This window comes from Malaclemys terrapin, chromosome 5, assembly GCF_027887155.1.
Source record: "Malaclemys terrapin pileata isolate rMalTer1 chromosome 5, rMalTer1.hap1, whole genome shotgun sequence".
Taxonomy (NCBI): Eukaryota; Metazoa; Chordata; order Testudines; family Emydidae; genus Malaclemys; species Malaclemys terrapin.
Window position 1 is genome coordinate 13,928,445 of NC_071509.1, and position 16,638 is coordinate 13,945,082.

The following is a 16,638-nucleotide window of genomic DNA, read 5'->3' on the forward strand; positions in this document are numbered from 1 at the left end:
GATTATTCCCCTCTATTCAGCACTGGTTGAGGCCACATCTGGAGTATTGCATCCAGTTTTGGGCCCCCCCACCTACAGAAAGGACGTGGCCAGATTGGAGAGAGTCCAGTGGAGGGCAACAAAACTGATTAGGGGGGTTAGGACACATGACTTACAAGGAGAGGCTGAGGGAACTGCGCTTATTTAGTCTGCAGAAGAGAAGAGTGAGGGGGGCTTTGATAGCAGCCTTCAACTACCTGAAGGGGGGTTCCAAAGAGGATGGAGCTTGGCTGTTCTCAGTGGTGGCAGATGACCAAACAAGGAGCAATGGTCTCAAGTTGCACTGAGGGAGGTCTAGGTTGGATATTAGGAAACACTCTTTCACTAGGAGGATGGTGAAGCACTGGAATGGGTTACCTAGGGAGGTGGTGGAATCTCCTTCCTTACAGGTTTTTGAGGCCAGGCTTGATGAAGCCCTGGCTGGGATAATTTAGTTGGTGTTGGTCCTGATTTGAGCAGGGGGTTGGACTAGATGACCTCCTGAGGTCTCTTCCAACCCTAATCTTCTATGATTCTATAATCCTGGCATCACTTTCTGTTTAAAGGTCGACTATTTGAAGTTCTCTAAAATCTGCATGCTTATTCTGAAATTTCCTTTGTCTCATGGGCATGTTGGGTAGTATCAGTGGCCCAAATCCGGAGTCATTTTAGCAAAGTGTTCCAGAGATACAGCCCGCCCCCACCAGAAAAACAGTACTATCAGTTTGAGCCTACCTTTGGCATTTTACAGATAATGTCCTTTACCTTCCATTGAGGCTCATTTTTGGAAGTTGTGGCTTGAGGCCAACATTTCTGTGTTAAGAGCAATAGTCTAAAGGGCTCTAAAATCCATATTTCAACAAACCTATTTCCTAGTTTTCAGAGGCGTGAGTGTAGCTGATCTTAATGTTCAGGAAGGACACCATGTATCACCCAGCAACCTAAACTATGAATAAACAAAGTCAGTGACTACAGGTGTAAATTTCACTGAATGAGAATACAAGCCATTTAAGAGACAGTAGGTTAAATCAACACAATTTAAACACCATCTACTGCTTGTTGGAAAATAAAAATTTATTACCAAATTTTATTTATAAACAACTAATTGAAGCATCTTGGATATTTCTTTAGCTAACATACTGCACTATACTAAAGAGCATTCTTCATATACAATGAAACCAGTGTTCTAGTTTTCTTTTAATAAAAATCTGTTAAAAAAAAAAACCCTTAATTACTTCAAAAATATTCTATAAACACACCAGAAAATATAGAACAGAAAGGGTCTTCCAGGTCTCTATGGTCTTGCTCAGATGTGATCATGGCTGGCATCTTGGAGAGATCCCAGAGCTGCAATCACAAAAAGAGAGGCATGGGTGACACATGCTAAAGAAATCGAGAACCTTAGATGTTAGGATGAAAGCTCTTAGTATAGAAAATTATAGACAAATTACTTAAGGCCCCATTTGAGAAAAGCATCCCCATTTGGGACAACATTTAAACAGTGGTCCCAGCTCCTGCAGTTTTATCACAAATCACATGCTATTTGGTGTCTTTTCTAAAGCTCCAGCTCCTGGAGTCAAGTGATTATATGGGAATCCCAGCTTTTGTTTGTTTGTTTTTTAAATGAAGATTTTAGTCCATGTTTGTGGATAAAAGCTTGAAAATGTGAATCCGAAAAGCTCAAAAACCCAAAGACAAATAGAACCAAAAGTTTATTATTTTTTAAATCTCATGATTTTATGGGGCCTGACTTGGGATTTTTGAATGCTTGGGGTTGGCTGTTTAAGTGCATGCTCCGCTTTAAGCACATGCTTTGGACCCAGTGCTTATATACTGTCCTGACTGAAGCTGGATTTACAGCACATGCTTAAGAACTTTTCTGAATACGGACCTCACTCAAGGCACAAGCCCCGTTCATTCACAACAGAGAGGCAGGGTCAAAAGTTTACAGATTCGGAGCAGAGTACCTGAAAAACGAAGAACAGCTCAGAAGCCACAGTAATAGCTATTCCTGATGATATTTGACCTCTCTGGCAGGTCTTTCCCATCTCTGTGGATTTCTATGATCCCAAATGCTTGTAAGACAGCCAGACACCTCTAATCTCTTCCCTTTTGTGCATCAAAGAGGAGCCCTAACCCAAACTCTAGGGACAAGTTGCATGAATTAAGAGACCAGGTCTTGGTTCTGCATGGACTATTTCATTATCATGGGAGAGGAGGGGAAACCCTATTAAATGTCAAGTTTGGGATTTTTTTTATTTTTATTTATTTATTTTTTAAAAGAAAGTCCATTTCTCATGACAATGTCAAAATGTGACCTGGCTTCAGTGATAATGTTGTGGGTGAACCTGGCACCTACCACGGTCTTTATGGCAACGCTCAGAAGACTGTATTCACTGGAATGGGCTTGTGAGAAGCCAGCCCATGGGACAGATGTGTGATGGGCTTTACGGCAGAGCATAGAGCTGACATGGCGCTGTGAGACGGCCAGTTCAGCTTCTGCAAGAAAATACTGTAGCTGTCCTTGTATTCTGAAACCCAGGGGCTCCTGTGGAGCACAAGAATAATGGGTGAGAAGGTAACATCAAAGCCAAGCTCTACCATATCAGACCACATGCATTAAGACCCTGTTTAGACCAGGGATTTGCCCCAATTTCAGCAGTGGCTGGCCAGCCACCTGTGCATTGGTGCAAACCCCAGGTGCAGAGGAGGAAAAATGCAATTTGTACCTGCTTGAAATTGGGATACATTCCGCTGGTGCAAATAGTGACTCTGCCTCTCTGTACTAGGAGTTGCACAGTTACTGCTACACCAAAGGCCATAAATCGGGGAAAATCCTCTGCTTTAGATAAGGCATTATGAGAATTTCTAATTCCAGTAGTAAGGGTCCCTGGCGGCCACATGACGGAGGTCATAGATCAAAATTAAGACTTCTGTGCAAATCTAATTGGGGGAGGGGGGGAGAGAGGGCAGGAAATCACCCTTCCACTAAGATAGAAATGGCAGATCATGTCATAAGAGCTCAGGAGTCATTTGTGCCTGGCTGTTTGGCCTGTACAAAGGAGTCATACATACAGCTCCAGGGCCCCAAACGCCTTTCTTGAGGGGATGTTTGGTAGGAAGCTCCAATGGGGGAACCCATTGGCATAGGCTCCATGGGTGCTCTGTGGCAGGAGCACCCACAGAAAAAAAAATTAGTGGGTGCTCAGCACCCACCTACAGCCAGCTCCTCCCCCTCCCCCCAGTGCCTCCTGCCCACTGATGGCCCCACCGATCAACTCCTCCCCCTCCCCTCCCTCCCAGTGCCTCCCACAATCAGCTGTTCAGCGGCATGCAAGAGGGCTGGGAGGGGCGGGGAGTGGGGATGTGGTATGCTCAGGGGAGGGGGCGGAACTGGGCATTAAGAGACAGAGCAGGGGTGGGGCAGAGTGGGGACAGGGTCTGGGACAGAGTGGGGGTTATTTTTATTTTTTCAGTTACTTGCACGGTGCATAATATGCGCAAGAAAAGAGAAAATATCACCACCTGAGAAAATATCATCATGTAATCTTACTCTATGGTTCTAAAAACATCAGATAACTATCCCCAGGCGTGTGCGCTCTCTCTCTCCGCCCCCCCCCGCATGCCCAAATATCACTTACTGGTTAAAGTGGCCATCTTCCAAGACAATTTTAGAGAAATTCCTCTGTGCTTTGCAACGTCCATTGTGGACTCCAGACCAGCATTTGTAATCTGTGCTGTAGGTGCTTGCCCCCTCTGTATTGCTGCAATCTGTTAAAAGATCAGAGAGATCAAATAACTAAAAGGTCTGTCCACACCGCCTCTCCTGTTACCATTAGGAGTCTCACCAGCCTTTTTTGGGGTACATGTACATAGCAGCTGGAAGGCCGATTTCTCGGCTCAAGCAGATGTAAAGCATCAGCTTGAATAGCAGAGTGGCCATGGTGGCATGGGCAGCGGCTCCAGGTGCAACCCCATCTGAGACCCTGGGTACATAGTCAGCAAGCCCATCCCGCCTCCGGCTGCAGCCACAGTGATATTTTTAGTGCACTAGCTTGAGCAGAGCGAGCACGTGTATGTTTGCCTGAGCTGGGAACCACACCTCCCAGCTGCTCCATAGACATGTCCTTTAGCTCTTTAGGGTCTCTGCATTAGGCTTTTATGCCAAAAATATCCCACCGCTATTGCCAGCGATGGCAGCCCTAGTATAGACAAGGCTTCTTGAGCACACTGTGGTGGATTCCTGCTTAGACACAAGACTTAAAACATCAGCAGCCACTAGGGCTTCCACTGCTGCAACCCACAAGTGGAGCGGAACCAGAGATAGCAACAGTGAGAACCATTTTAGCAACGTCTCCATAGGGTCGGCAAGGCCTTTAAGATTAAAGTTATTCACTCCACTCCGGATCTTATATGGACTTTAGGAGATCGGAGCTAAAAAGGCAAAGAAAGCAGACATAGAAATGATCTCTTTGGTCACCCAGTCCCTCTCCAGGCCCAGGCAGGATTATATTTCCCCCTCATATGATCTGTCCTACTCACTGAGCTTCTAATAAGCAACACAATGTGCACGGGGATATAGGACAGATATTGTTAGTAAGCTGACACCGATAAGAGGCCCAAAGGCTGACAAAGAAAAGCAGCGACTCAGTCCCAGTATTAGAAGTGTAGGGTGACCTCTCAACAGGCGGAGAGGACAAATACCTGGCAGATCCAGGCTAGGGGAGGGCATAGTGAGGATTGCCAGCCCTGCTGCACTGGTTCTTCTCCCGACCATCCCCACCCCAATAGAAGTGCTTCTGTTCTCGCTCTGTAGGAGACTGGATCTATAGAGCTGGAAGGAGCTGGTTTAGGGGAGTGGCCACTTTCTAGGCTGTCATCCCTTGCTCAATCCTGTAGGGATTCCTTAAATCAGTGTTTCTCAACCTTCAGCGCCTGCCCAGGTTGTGGGGCTTGGGTGGCTTCAGCCTTCTACCTTTTAAAGTCTTAATAGGGGGATCATTTTTTTTTTAGTCCAAAGGGGATCACCAGCACAAACAGGTTGAGAAACACTGCCCTAAAATAACGATGATTGGGTTAATGCTAAGTTAACACTAATGGTAAAAAGAGCTTTAGCAATTATTTTTGTGCTGTAACATGATTCAGGGTGGTACGGAACCATATTGTAACTAGCATTAAAGCAACATTTACAATGTTCAAAAATATTTTTTTAAATGCAGAACTATGTTGGTCAGAATGCAACGTGCTGCTTAAAGTTTGTGCCTTACTGCCCCCTGCTGGACAGAATCAAGGTTGTTCAAGCATCTGTGATTACGTGGCGCTCCAGCGGCTGGCTCCAAAAGAGAACATGGAGCCCAATCCAAACCCCAGCAAAGTCAATGGAAAATTGACTTCATTGGGCTTTGGATTAGGCCCATTTACCTTAATGCTACTGACAGTTACCTCAGACAATGGGGAATGTCTGTTAAGTAGAGACTGGTATATTTTCAGCCAAAGGTCTCATGCCAGATTCCACATGTGTGGTTAAGCAGATGGACCATGGGATCTATATGGATAGGGCCAATCACAGAGTTCTGTAGAAACTGGCAAAAGCAAATTTTCAAGGGACTGGGCCCCAGCCTCCTTTGACATGAGTGAAATTTACACCTGAAAAATGTTGCACCCACAAAAAATTAATTGTGGGTGAAAATCTGAGCACTTGCCCTTCTGACATGCCCCTGCACTTGAATTGTGGGTGCCAAATGAGAGCCCCCTTCCACTCTGCCCTGAAGTGCATCTAATGTTCTCACTCTTTATTCAATTCCCATTTTTCTCCCTAGTATCTTTTCATGGGCTTGAACGCCAAAACCCAACCTGGGCCAGCAGCTCCTCTGTAAGGACCTCACGGTTAGACTGTTGCCATGCAGCTAAATCAACCAACCTTTCCCAAACACAGAAGACCCCAAGACCATGCTCCTGTTCTGCTGAGCTTTTGTTTGCCTCGCTCTGCACGTCTCCAGGATAAATTGCTGGTAGCTGTCCCAGGTCTGACTTTGTCTTCGCTTGTAAAATACTGGCCCTTCCTGATCTAGGAGGAGAAGACGACACATTGTGATAGAAGGAAAGTCACCGTCATATTTAATTACTCTCTTGGCTTCCATCCTGCTAAAGACGATGGAACAGAGCCTCAGCCGGTATCAATTGGCATAGCCCCACTGACTTCAGTAGAGCTTCGCTGAGTCCTACCAGCTGGGATCCGGATCACAGTTCATGTCATGAGTGGAGTGAAGGAGAAAGAGGAAGGACGATGTTAAGCAAGCAGATATTAATGTCTTTGTGAAATGGTGCGGTCTACTATTTGTGAGGTACCACAGCACGTCAGGCTGCTGAAAGAAGAGATGGCTCCGAGGTTAACGGTGCCAGCCTGGGGATCAGAACAATGGGCTCAATTTTCTATTCCACCGCAGACTTCCTGTGTGACCTTGGGCAAGTCACTTCGGCTCAGAGCCAAAAGATATTTAGGCTCCTAACGTCCATTGATTTCCATGGACGTTAGGAGTCTAAATACCTTTGTGGATCTGGGCTTAGCCTCTCGGTGCCTCAGTTCCCAGTCTGTAAAATGGGGCTAATAGCACTGCCCGAGCTCACAGAGGTGCGGTGAGGAGAAATATGTTAAAGATTGTGAGGTGCTGAAACACTACGGTAATGGGGGCCACCCAAGTACCTTTGATAGAACCAGCTATTCAGCCCTGCATTTGCAAACAACCCTCAGCTGAAGTACAATGAGAATTACCGTCTTTTCCTGGACACTGCTCAGTGGTTGCAGAAGGCTGGGGATAAAATGGTGAAGGAGAAGAAGCCCCTCTTTCTGGCATGGCGGGCATTTGTGTGCTCTCCGTTTTGTCCTCCTGGGCTGCAGTTTGCTCAAGGCGGGGATAACATTTAGAGAGGTAGGATTCAGCATTTGGAAGGACTGTATTAAAATACTTCCTCTGCTCTTCCTGGACCTCTTGGAATGATTCAGGACCAAATGAGCAGCCTGTGTGACCCATCTCCAATTTGTCATCAGTGCTAACAGCTGCTGGACTGTGTGGTCCTTCAGCGGTTTCTTTTCTCTGGCTGACGGGATCTTCCCTATACATCACTGGAGGCTGGGACTTGGATGGCTGTGCAAACTCTTTGGCCTTCAGCTGGGCTTCTGCTAACGTAATCTTCTGCAGAAACAAGTCACAGGGGAATGGAGGTGAGGTGGGTACACTGGAAACATGGTTCAGTGACTTCCAAATGTGAGGTTACCTGCCTACTGCAAAGAATAGAGCCCTTTGGATCAGTGTCTCCAAATATATTAAAAGCAGCCATAAGATCACCTGTAATAAGATACTTTGTTAAACCAGAGCCACTGGGGGAACTGTAGCATTAGAAAATATGCTTTAGTCAAACATATTGGGCTCAATAAAGGGGGTGAAATTCCGTGGCTTGTTTGCAATGCAGGAAATCAGACTACTACATGGATCTATGAAACATACAATATTAAAAATGTACGGAAAGTCACAGGTCAGCCTCCTCCTCCTCCTGCCATTTTCATTGCTCTGGTTGTGGGGGTTATTTTGTGTGACACTAATAGGCTTCCACATGGACATTGGGGAAGACTGGACCCACACCAGACCTAATAGGACTCCATCGAGAAAGCATGTTGTTGAGAAATAAAACCAGCCCACCTCCCTTACATTGCTACAGAGCGCCCTGGAACCCAGTTCATCAGACTCTGAGCAAACAGCAACCTACTTATACCTGTCAAATAAAATAGAATAATAATTCACAGCATCAAAAGCTTTAGCCAAGCCAACAAAGGGGGATACCCAGCTTGCCGCTTACTGGCAGCATGGATAATCCCGTCAAGAAAAGCTGAAACAGAGCCATGGTGCCTGGAATCATGGCTGATGGACAGCAAGAAGAGCAGCCTAAGAAGCCATTGTGCCTGTTATTGACTAATCTTTCCAGAATACAGGAACAGGCGGATAGAACATATTGGAATCTGAAGCATTCCCACTTCAGCACAATGCTACATAATGCTGCAATAGCCTGGTTTCCACTCTAAAATGGCAAAGTAACCAATGAAGTGGAGCAAAAATCATGTATATGCTCCTCATTTTATAAAAAGCCTAAGGGTGGACAGTGGAAGGGGAAGGAGTAAGTTGAATCACATCCAGGTGATTTTCCTGAAGCCAAACAAAAAAACAATCAAGATGAAATTCAATAAAGACAACTGCAAAGTACTATACTTAGGAAGGAAAAAATCAAATGGGGTATAACTGGCTAGGCAGGAGTACTAATGAAAAGGATCTAGGGCTTACAGTGGATCCCAAACTGAATATAAAACACAACTGCATCATCTTGTTGACAAAAAAGCTGACAACATTCTGGGGTATATTAATGAAAGTGTATGTAAGACACGGGAGCTAACTGTCCTTCTCTACTCGGCACTGGTGAAGCCTCAGCTGGCGTACTGGGTCGCATCCCGGGCACCACACTTTAAGAAAGATGTGGACAAATTGGAGAGAGTCCAGAGGAGAGCAACAAAAAAGGGTTTAGAAAACCTGACGTATGAGGAAAGATTTAAAAGAAACAGGGTATTGTTAGTCTGGAGAAAAGAAGATGGGGGGGGGGGCCGGGGAGGAACCTGATGATAGTCTTCAAATATGTTAGGGCTTCAGAGAGAGGACAGTGATCAATTGTTCTCTGTGTTCACTGAAGAAGGACAAACAGTCATAGGTATAATCTGCAGCAAGGAAGATTTAGGTTAGATATAGTTAGAAAGTTTTTCCTAATAAGATAATTAAGGTCTGGAACAGGCTTCCAAAGGAGGTTCTGGAATCCCCATCACTGGAAGTTTTTTTTTTTTTTTTTTTTTTTTTAATTATTCATTTATTTAGGAAGTTTCAACAAGTTTACAAATCCTTGCCATGTAAATAACAGAAACAAAACAATCATTACAACAGTTCTTTTGTGTAAAGAGACATTAAACAGAAAGATCTGATGACTATATTTGTGTGTAACAGGGTGTTACCATATTATAGAGTGACTAGCATTACAATACATGTCATTTCTAGTGCTTTTATTAAAGTAAGTGACATCTCTATATACACATATTTAGCAGAGCCAGGCATGTCTATCAAATGTCCAAAATCATTGGACAAGTGTGCTGGTTTTATTGCAGGTTAATGCACTTTGAGTACTGAATAAAAGGTAACCAGATCCCCAAGTATCTGTCTGTTTTGATGTGTGGTGTGGGAAGAGTGGGATTCAGCTGCAAATACCAAGGAACTGTCGCATGCACATGCTATTTATTATAGGAGGCACAGGTTATGATGCCTATAGTTAAGGTCACCTGACACTTTCCATTAATAGACCCTGTTTTCACTTACTTACAACTTTGCCAAAATTTAACCATTTCAGCTGAAATTTTCCATGCTGGGTGGCTGTTAGAGGCTTATTTTATTTAACTGTTTTCCCTGAAATTTTAATTTGTTTTTTTTACAATGAGGGTGGGGAAAAGTATGAATTTCTTAAAATGGGCAAAGCAACATGTAACTGTTCTGTTGAGAAGCTCTAGTGCCTTCATGCTTGGAAGCAGCGGGTTGCCTTTTTATCAGCTTTATTATTAATTATAATAATATTATATAAACAATTACAATTGGTGTGTTTCCTTTTCCAAAACCACAACCTCCCATATTTTTTTGGAACCATTCTTCTGTGGTTAAGGAATTCCCTGGCTTCGCCACACACAACATGGATTGTGGCTCATTTAAACTTAACATTTCATCAAGGAAAATGACCAGGTAAACCCCTTCTTTTAAAAACCTCTGGAACCTAATACCCAAAGATAAATCTCTCTGGAGTTCTTTGAAATGGAAAGGAAATAGAATTAAACTGGGCAACTCTCTCTCTCTTCTCAGCCTTTGGACTTAATACAGGGACAAGAGGCAACAGCCAGCATGAGCTGTAACCTAACTTCCTTCTAAGCTGCATGGCCGTGCAGCAGCCTATCAAGGGCCACGCAGCCCAGGGAGAGGCGCCCTTTCCCGGCTCAGCCCCGTCAGAGCTGTCGCAGCCCGGGGAGAGACACCCTTCCACAGCCCCAAACTGCTGTGGCAAACCCTTCATCTCTGGCCCCACCAGAGAGCCTGTACCCCCATACAGAGCCCTCACCCCCCCCCACACACACACACCCCCAACCCTCTCCCACCTCCTGCACCCCAAACTCCTCATCCCCAACCCCATCACAGAGCCTTCATTCCTAGCTGGAGCCCTCACCCCCTTACACCCCAACCCTCTGCCCCAAACCTGAGCCATCTCCTGCACCCCAAACCCCTCATCCCTAGCCCCACCTCAGAGATTGCACCCCCAGCCAGAGCCCTCACCCCCCACCCCAACCTTCTGACCTAGCCCTCAGCCCTCTCCTGTACCCAATCCCCTTGGCCCCACCCCCGCCACACATCACCTCCATGTTGGTGCACGTAACAAAATGCATTCTGCACATGGGCGTAAAAAATTAGAGGGAACACTGGAGCCTGGAGCCCATTGAAGTTCCCCAGTTCTCAGACATTTCCTCCATTGTAATCATCCAAAGCAGCCCATCACATGTCAAGACATTCACACAGAGCACGTTGCCTTCTAAAGGCTCTTTACAGAATAAAAACTGCAGTGTTGGTTGGTGACACAGAAAACAACACTCCTCTCTCGGGGTGGATGAGCAGAGGGTTAAAGCTGGGATCTTGGAGGGGGAACAGCCACCTGAGACTTGGGCTTCCTGCAAAACCAGTAGCCAGCCTAAGACAACAGCGGGAGTTTAGTGCGGGGAATGTTAATGAGCCGAACTGGCAGCGAATAACTGTACCTGGTTCCCAGAGGGCAGGAGGAGCTAAGTTGGCAATGGGGGGGGGGGGAAGCAGGATGGGGAAGGGAGAAGAGGAGCGGAGTGTGGAACCTAATGTGAGCCTTTGTTTTCAGGCTGCTTTAGACAGAGAAAGCACTGGTGGCCGTGGCATGAGCCTTTGCTCTCAAACGCTGTCATGCCAGGTTAACACTGCATGTCAATGTCCCCCACCCCCTTGCCAGGTGGTGACACCGCTCAGAACCACCGAGCAACAGCAACACAAGCAATTTCTCTGTCTTTTCCCCCCCAAGCCTGGACTCTTTCTATTTTGGGCACAGGGCCGGGCGGAAAGAACAGCCCCCATGGGGCAGGCTCCTCTCCCACTGCAAATAAGCTGCTGTCCCGACCTGACTGTCACAGTCAATTAGGACAGGCCAGTCAAAAGGAGGCAAATCAGATTAAATAGTTCAGGGGTTCACTCCTACTGCAAGGCAACTTTAAAAGAAACACAAATTACTTCCCTTCAGAAATCTGCTGTGAGGCGCCACTCCCGGCTCCTTCCTCCTGCGATGGAGAGAGGTTTCGGGATGATTACGACCTCGTGACATTAGCAGGTCTGATGTCCTGACTCACCCGCTTACACCAATTGGGCTCGTCACATGCCATAACTCAGTAAGAAACCGGAGTGTCCTGATTAGGGGGGTTATGTATGACCACCCCCTGGTGACTGACCATATAGGGGGATTTAGAAGCGCAGTGAACGAACATGGGATCAGTGCTCTTAAATGATCCCTTTGGCACTTCTGAATTCCCCCGAACGGCCAGTCGTGAGGAGACAATTCCTATTGTAACAGGACCCCCCTTGATAGATCAGGATGCGAGGACTTCTGTATCTAAAAGCATTAATCTCACTGTTTACCTTTACTAGAAGGCCCACCTGTTAGCTCAAAGTCAGGAGCCAACTCACAAACTTCTCTACACAGGTCCAGCCACTAGACAGGAACAGAACCACACTGTGGGAGTGGGAGTTACGCTATGGGCTCATGGACTGTAGTTGACGATGTGATGCCTGGATAGAAGCCACGCTGTGCTGCAAGTGGCCTCTGTAGGTCATGGAGGATTGATGAACTAAACAAGGAAAAACCTGGTGTACCTGTGTATGATTCTCAATGGGTGGATTGTAGTCATTGTACGGTCTGTAGTCCATCATGTACGAGCTCTTGTACATGTCCAAAGACGCAGGTGGCTGAACAGAGAGAAGAAAACACAATCGGTTACTCACTCCAAGAGTATAGCATCATATCACCCAGTCACCCGGCTGAATTATGTGGAGGGGGAAGCGCTTTGGAAAGGATCAGCTGCCATTACACAAAAGTTGCTAAACGCTTTATCAAACCCAATTTCAGGCAACCACATAAGAGCGGAGCTCCTCTTCTAGGCCCTGTCTCCCTGGGTTGCTGTGTGTTCAGCCCACAAAAGGTAGCAGCTTTTGATGCTGGGAATATCCCTGAGATAGCTGGACAGTCCCCGAGCCTCTGTGCCAGCCTCGGTGTGGAGCAGTGTACATCAGGCCATTGACAATGGAGCTTCTTCCATTCTAATTCTGGGGGTTTCCTTTAAACAGCTTCCTCGTTGTGTCAAACCTGTTCTGAGTAGGGATGAAATTCACCCCAGTGCAGAGGGCCAGTACCAGGCCCATGCACCACAAGGTCCCACTTGAGCCTTCAAAATATAATGCAAGTGGTTCATCAGCCTTGGCTCTCTGAATTTCACTCTATGGGCAGATCTTCAGCCGGCAGTTCTACTGATTTCAACCGAGCTATGCCAATTACACCAGCTGAGGATCTGGGAGGTACTTAAAACATCATTCATATGGGTTTGACCAGTGTAGGATGACTGATTAAGATGGATTTAAACATGAAATCCATATCCAGTTGGAAACGTGGCTGCTCCTAGACACCAAAGCCGGTGGGAGTGACATTCTGCTGCAGAAGAAAGCAGCTGTTGGCCCCAGACTAGACCCGCTCTGGACAAGATGCTAGATTTTGTATGTCCGTTTTCCAGGATTATGTGACCAGGTGGCCTGCAATAACCAGGAACTGGACTTGATGACCCAGGAGTTACCTTCCAGGCCTATGTCCTATTTTTTAATGACAGTTTTTCCATTAGCAAAACACAAGGTGACCTTCCATTTAAAATTACCATTGTCAAGCAATGTGGATCTCAGATCAGATAGATTGTCACTTTCCCACTGCTTCGTCATTGAACCACTGTGGCCAGCTCCTGCAGACATTACTCATGCAAGCTTCCTGTGGGAGCCAGGAGGGCCTGTGTGTGAATAAGGTCAGTTTGTTCAGGCCCTATGTGGATATAGGCCCAGATTACGCAATGCACTTAGGCACATGCTAAAATCCATCCCTCCTCAGCAAAGCATTTAAACACATACTTAACTTCAAGCATTGCCAGTCCCACACTTCAATGAGATTTAACATGTGCTTAAAATTAAGCATGTGTGTACCTGGATTCATCAAAGTCCTTAAAATGTACATAAATGTAAGCATGTGCTTAAGTCTCTTTGAGGTCAGTGGGAGTTAAGCACATGCTTAAGTGCTTTTAATTATTCAACGGCATTTTAAGAAGAAATGGGTAGAGCTTAACTATTTCAAACTGTTTTGTTTTTCCTTAACAATTCCATTAAAAGAAGCCAGTAACTATATCATCACATAGGAACATACAAAACATTGCTTGTGGTACAAGGATAGTTTTTGTTATGGCAAGAATATATTTAATACATCTCATTGGCTTGTCCCAAGATTTCACTTATTTCCCTGACTGCCTTACAGAGGACTGGTTTAGACATGAAAGAAAACTAGGAATCTTGTTGTCCTTAGATGCGCGTTTTTTCTCAGTTTGACGACCAACAGAAGCTCATGATTCACTTTCACCGTCATGCAGTGGGCAAATGTCAATGAGATAAAGATCCCAGTATGTGCTTCACCTTGGAAATGGATAGTTTCCGTATCACATCCACCATGGTGCACCAAGAGCCTGGAATGAGGGAAGAGAGTAATGGGTTAGTAAAACAAACAAACCACAGCCCTTTGCTTTCTCCATGCCTGCTTACCCTACTCTGGATCAAGGGCTCTCATGGTCTTCAGTGGGGCTGTTCCTCCTGGTGAATAAGTGGGGCAGGATTGTGGGCCCGATCCTATGGGGTGCTTGGCACTGAGCATATTGGGTCATTCGCCCATTAGTTCCATCAGGCAGGAGGAGACTGCCCAGTCTTTTGAGGGCAACTGTACTAATATACCAGATTAAGTCCTCAGCTGTGCCAGCCCCCATCCGCTCCCTCCCACTGAATGACCCAAGCAAGTGTAGTGCTCTACACCCCATGGGATGGCAGCAGGTGGGATACAACGGTGCCCTGTGGCACAGCAGAGAGGCTCATTCATGTGGGATGTCTGGGTACCAAGAACAGCCCAAAGCTCTGTGGTGACATAGATGGGCCACTGTGCACCAAAGGTGGCCACAGGAGGCGGGACTGGGGCACAGGCAGGTGTGGGGTGTGTATGCCTTGGCATCCTGCTATTATCCCCGCACCCTGGTACCTGTTAGGCTAGGTCTGCAGGTAAGAGAAGCTGCTGCGTGGTTCTGGCCCCGAGGTGCTGCCTGGCTGAGCTGGGTGGTAGGTGTGGGGCTGGAGCAGTTTCCAGGGCAGGCAGCAGAACATTCCGCCCTTTGTGAGGCGCTTGGCTCCAGAACCCAGGGGCAGAGGGGGCCTTCTTCTGCAGGGAGATGGGGGTGGGGTCCAGACCCATGTGCCCCCTTGGATAACCCACCACGCAACAGGCACAGCTGCTGCTGGGAAGCCTGCAGTCCTGATCCCCTCCAACCCTGCCAAGCGATATACGTGGTGGAGAGAGGTGCCAAGTCTGCCCAACATGCCAACAACTGTTCTTCACCCCCCCCCCCCAATATCACCATGCCGAATACCCCTACTGCCCTTCACCTCATACCCTCCTAACTGCCCCCACCCCCGATACCTCCACTGCCCTACACCCCATACCCCCCTCAGTGCCCCCACCCCAATATCCCTACTGCCCCTCTCCCTATGCCCCCCTGAGTGCCCCCACCCCAATACCCCTCCCTGTCCCTCCCCATACCCCCACTACCCTTCCCCATACTCACCTCATTACCCCCACCCTCAATACCCCCACTGACCTCTCCCCATATCCCCTCACTGCCCCCACCCCAGTACCCTCCACTGCCCTTCAGCCCACACCTTGTCACTGCCTGTCACCCTCAAAACTTCCCATTGTCTCCTCACTCAGTGGAGCACAGGGGACAGAAGCCAGGATGGAGGGGCATCCATGAGGCAGATCAAGGCAGCCTTTGTAAACAGCCCCTTCAAGGAGCTCAGGGGTGACAGAGAGAAGGGACATGGGGTGGTGGTGGCTGGAGCTGTGAGCTGGGTTTTGAAGAGAGGAAGTTACTTGAGCAGTGAGGAGAGGGAAGCAGAGGGAGAGGAGGGGATGAAAACAGGATCAAAGTGAGGGGAACAATCTTCAGGAAGACGCAGGGTGATGTGGACAGGTGGAAGGGTTGGAGTGAGAGTATAAGAGATACCTCACAGTCAGAATCTAGAGTAGAGGAGAACAGGGTATGGGAGGGGGAAGAATGCAGGGGAGAGGAAGGGGACAGATTGGAGGAATCTCATACTAGATTTTGTCCATCAGCTCCTAGAAGAAGTCAGTGAGGCCCAGGGCAGAGTGGGAGTGGGCAACAGTGAGTCTCATGCATTATGCCAGGCCGGGAGTACATTACATAGGCTTGCACCAGGGAGAAAGGACTGGTGGAGGAGTCCAGGATGGGTTAAAATAATTGGGCCTACAAATTTACTCCAGGTGTGAGCTCAAGTGTGGGAAAGCCAATGAAAGTTTCTGAAATGTTCCAATTACGTAGAACAACAAACGCTGATGGGAAAAGGTGCAAAAGGGAGACAAAAAGATTGAATTGGTTCAAACAAAGCTATATATCAGCTTCCTGATATAATCCAAAGGACTGTGTTTAAGGCCTATCTGGTGAACAAAACAAGTGTGGGACCAGAAATTAATGATCCAAAATTGGTGTGGTGGAAATTAGGCCTAATTCATGGACACAGTCATGAGAGGATGGACTACTCCATCCATCTCTCCCTTTTGGGGTCCTTAAAAGAAAAGATTTGGGGGAGAAAATTAGTGAAGTGTGAGTGTAATAACTGCTGACTGAAAGAAGGGAAAGGAGCTTCGTCTCCTCCTGGGACCCTGGGATCCACCATGACATCATTGGGTCTTGGTCACCCTGATCCTGAGAGATTCCGTGACCAGACCAGGCCAAGAGAGGGACACAGATGACATCAGCACCTCCCTCTGGCTCTGACTAAACCCCAAAACCACCTGGGATGGAAGACTGTCTCCCACCCTATTCCTCCATGTGTCCTTTTCCTTCCCTACCTTATTTCTCTCTTTCCTATCTCTCTCCCTTACTCTGCTTTTTAATAAGAGTCCTGGCCAGCCAAGAAAGTATATTTAGTCATAGGCTCACAGCATTATTGCTAAAGAGGCAGCTAAAGTCAATGTCCTAAACAGCCCATTGCTGGTACAAGTTTGTCAAATCTCAGAGCAGCTAATAAAACCACGGCCCATGCCTGTGTTGTTCCAGCAGTGAGGTTGCAACTGAAAGTCAACACCAAAGACAGAAGCTGCATTTTCTATCTTTGCTGTTCT

The 16,638-nt window shown here is 46.9% G+C and overlaps 1 protein-coding gene across 1 annotated transcript; it reads right to left on the bottom strand.

Moving 5' to 3' along the window:
• Positions 1 to 1,280: 1,280 nt before the first annotated feature.
• Positions 1,281 to 12,103, bottom strand: LOC128838736 (uncharacterized). Its single transcript, XM_054031175.1, has 6 exons — positions 12,027 to 12,103; positions 6,791 to 7,211; positions 5,939 to 6,085; positions 3,660 to 3,789; positions 2,378 to 2,566; positions 1,281 to 1,365 (listed from the first exon to the last, which is right to left on the bottom strand). Exons 1-5 carry the CDS (start codon positions 12,099 to 12,101, stop codon positions 2,398 to 2,400), a joined length of 942 nt encoding a protein of 313 aa, XP_053887150.1. The 5' UTR covers positions 12,102 to 12,103; the 3' UTR covers positions 1,281 to 1,365; positions 2,378 to 2,397.
• Positions 12,104 to 16,638: the final 4,535 nt, after the last annotated feature.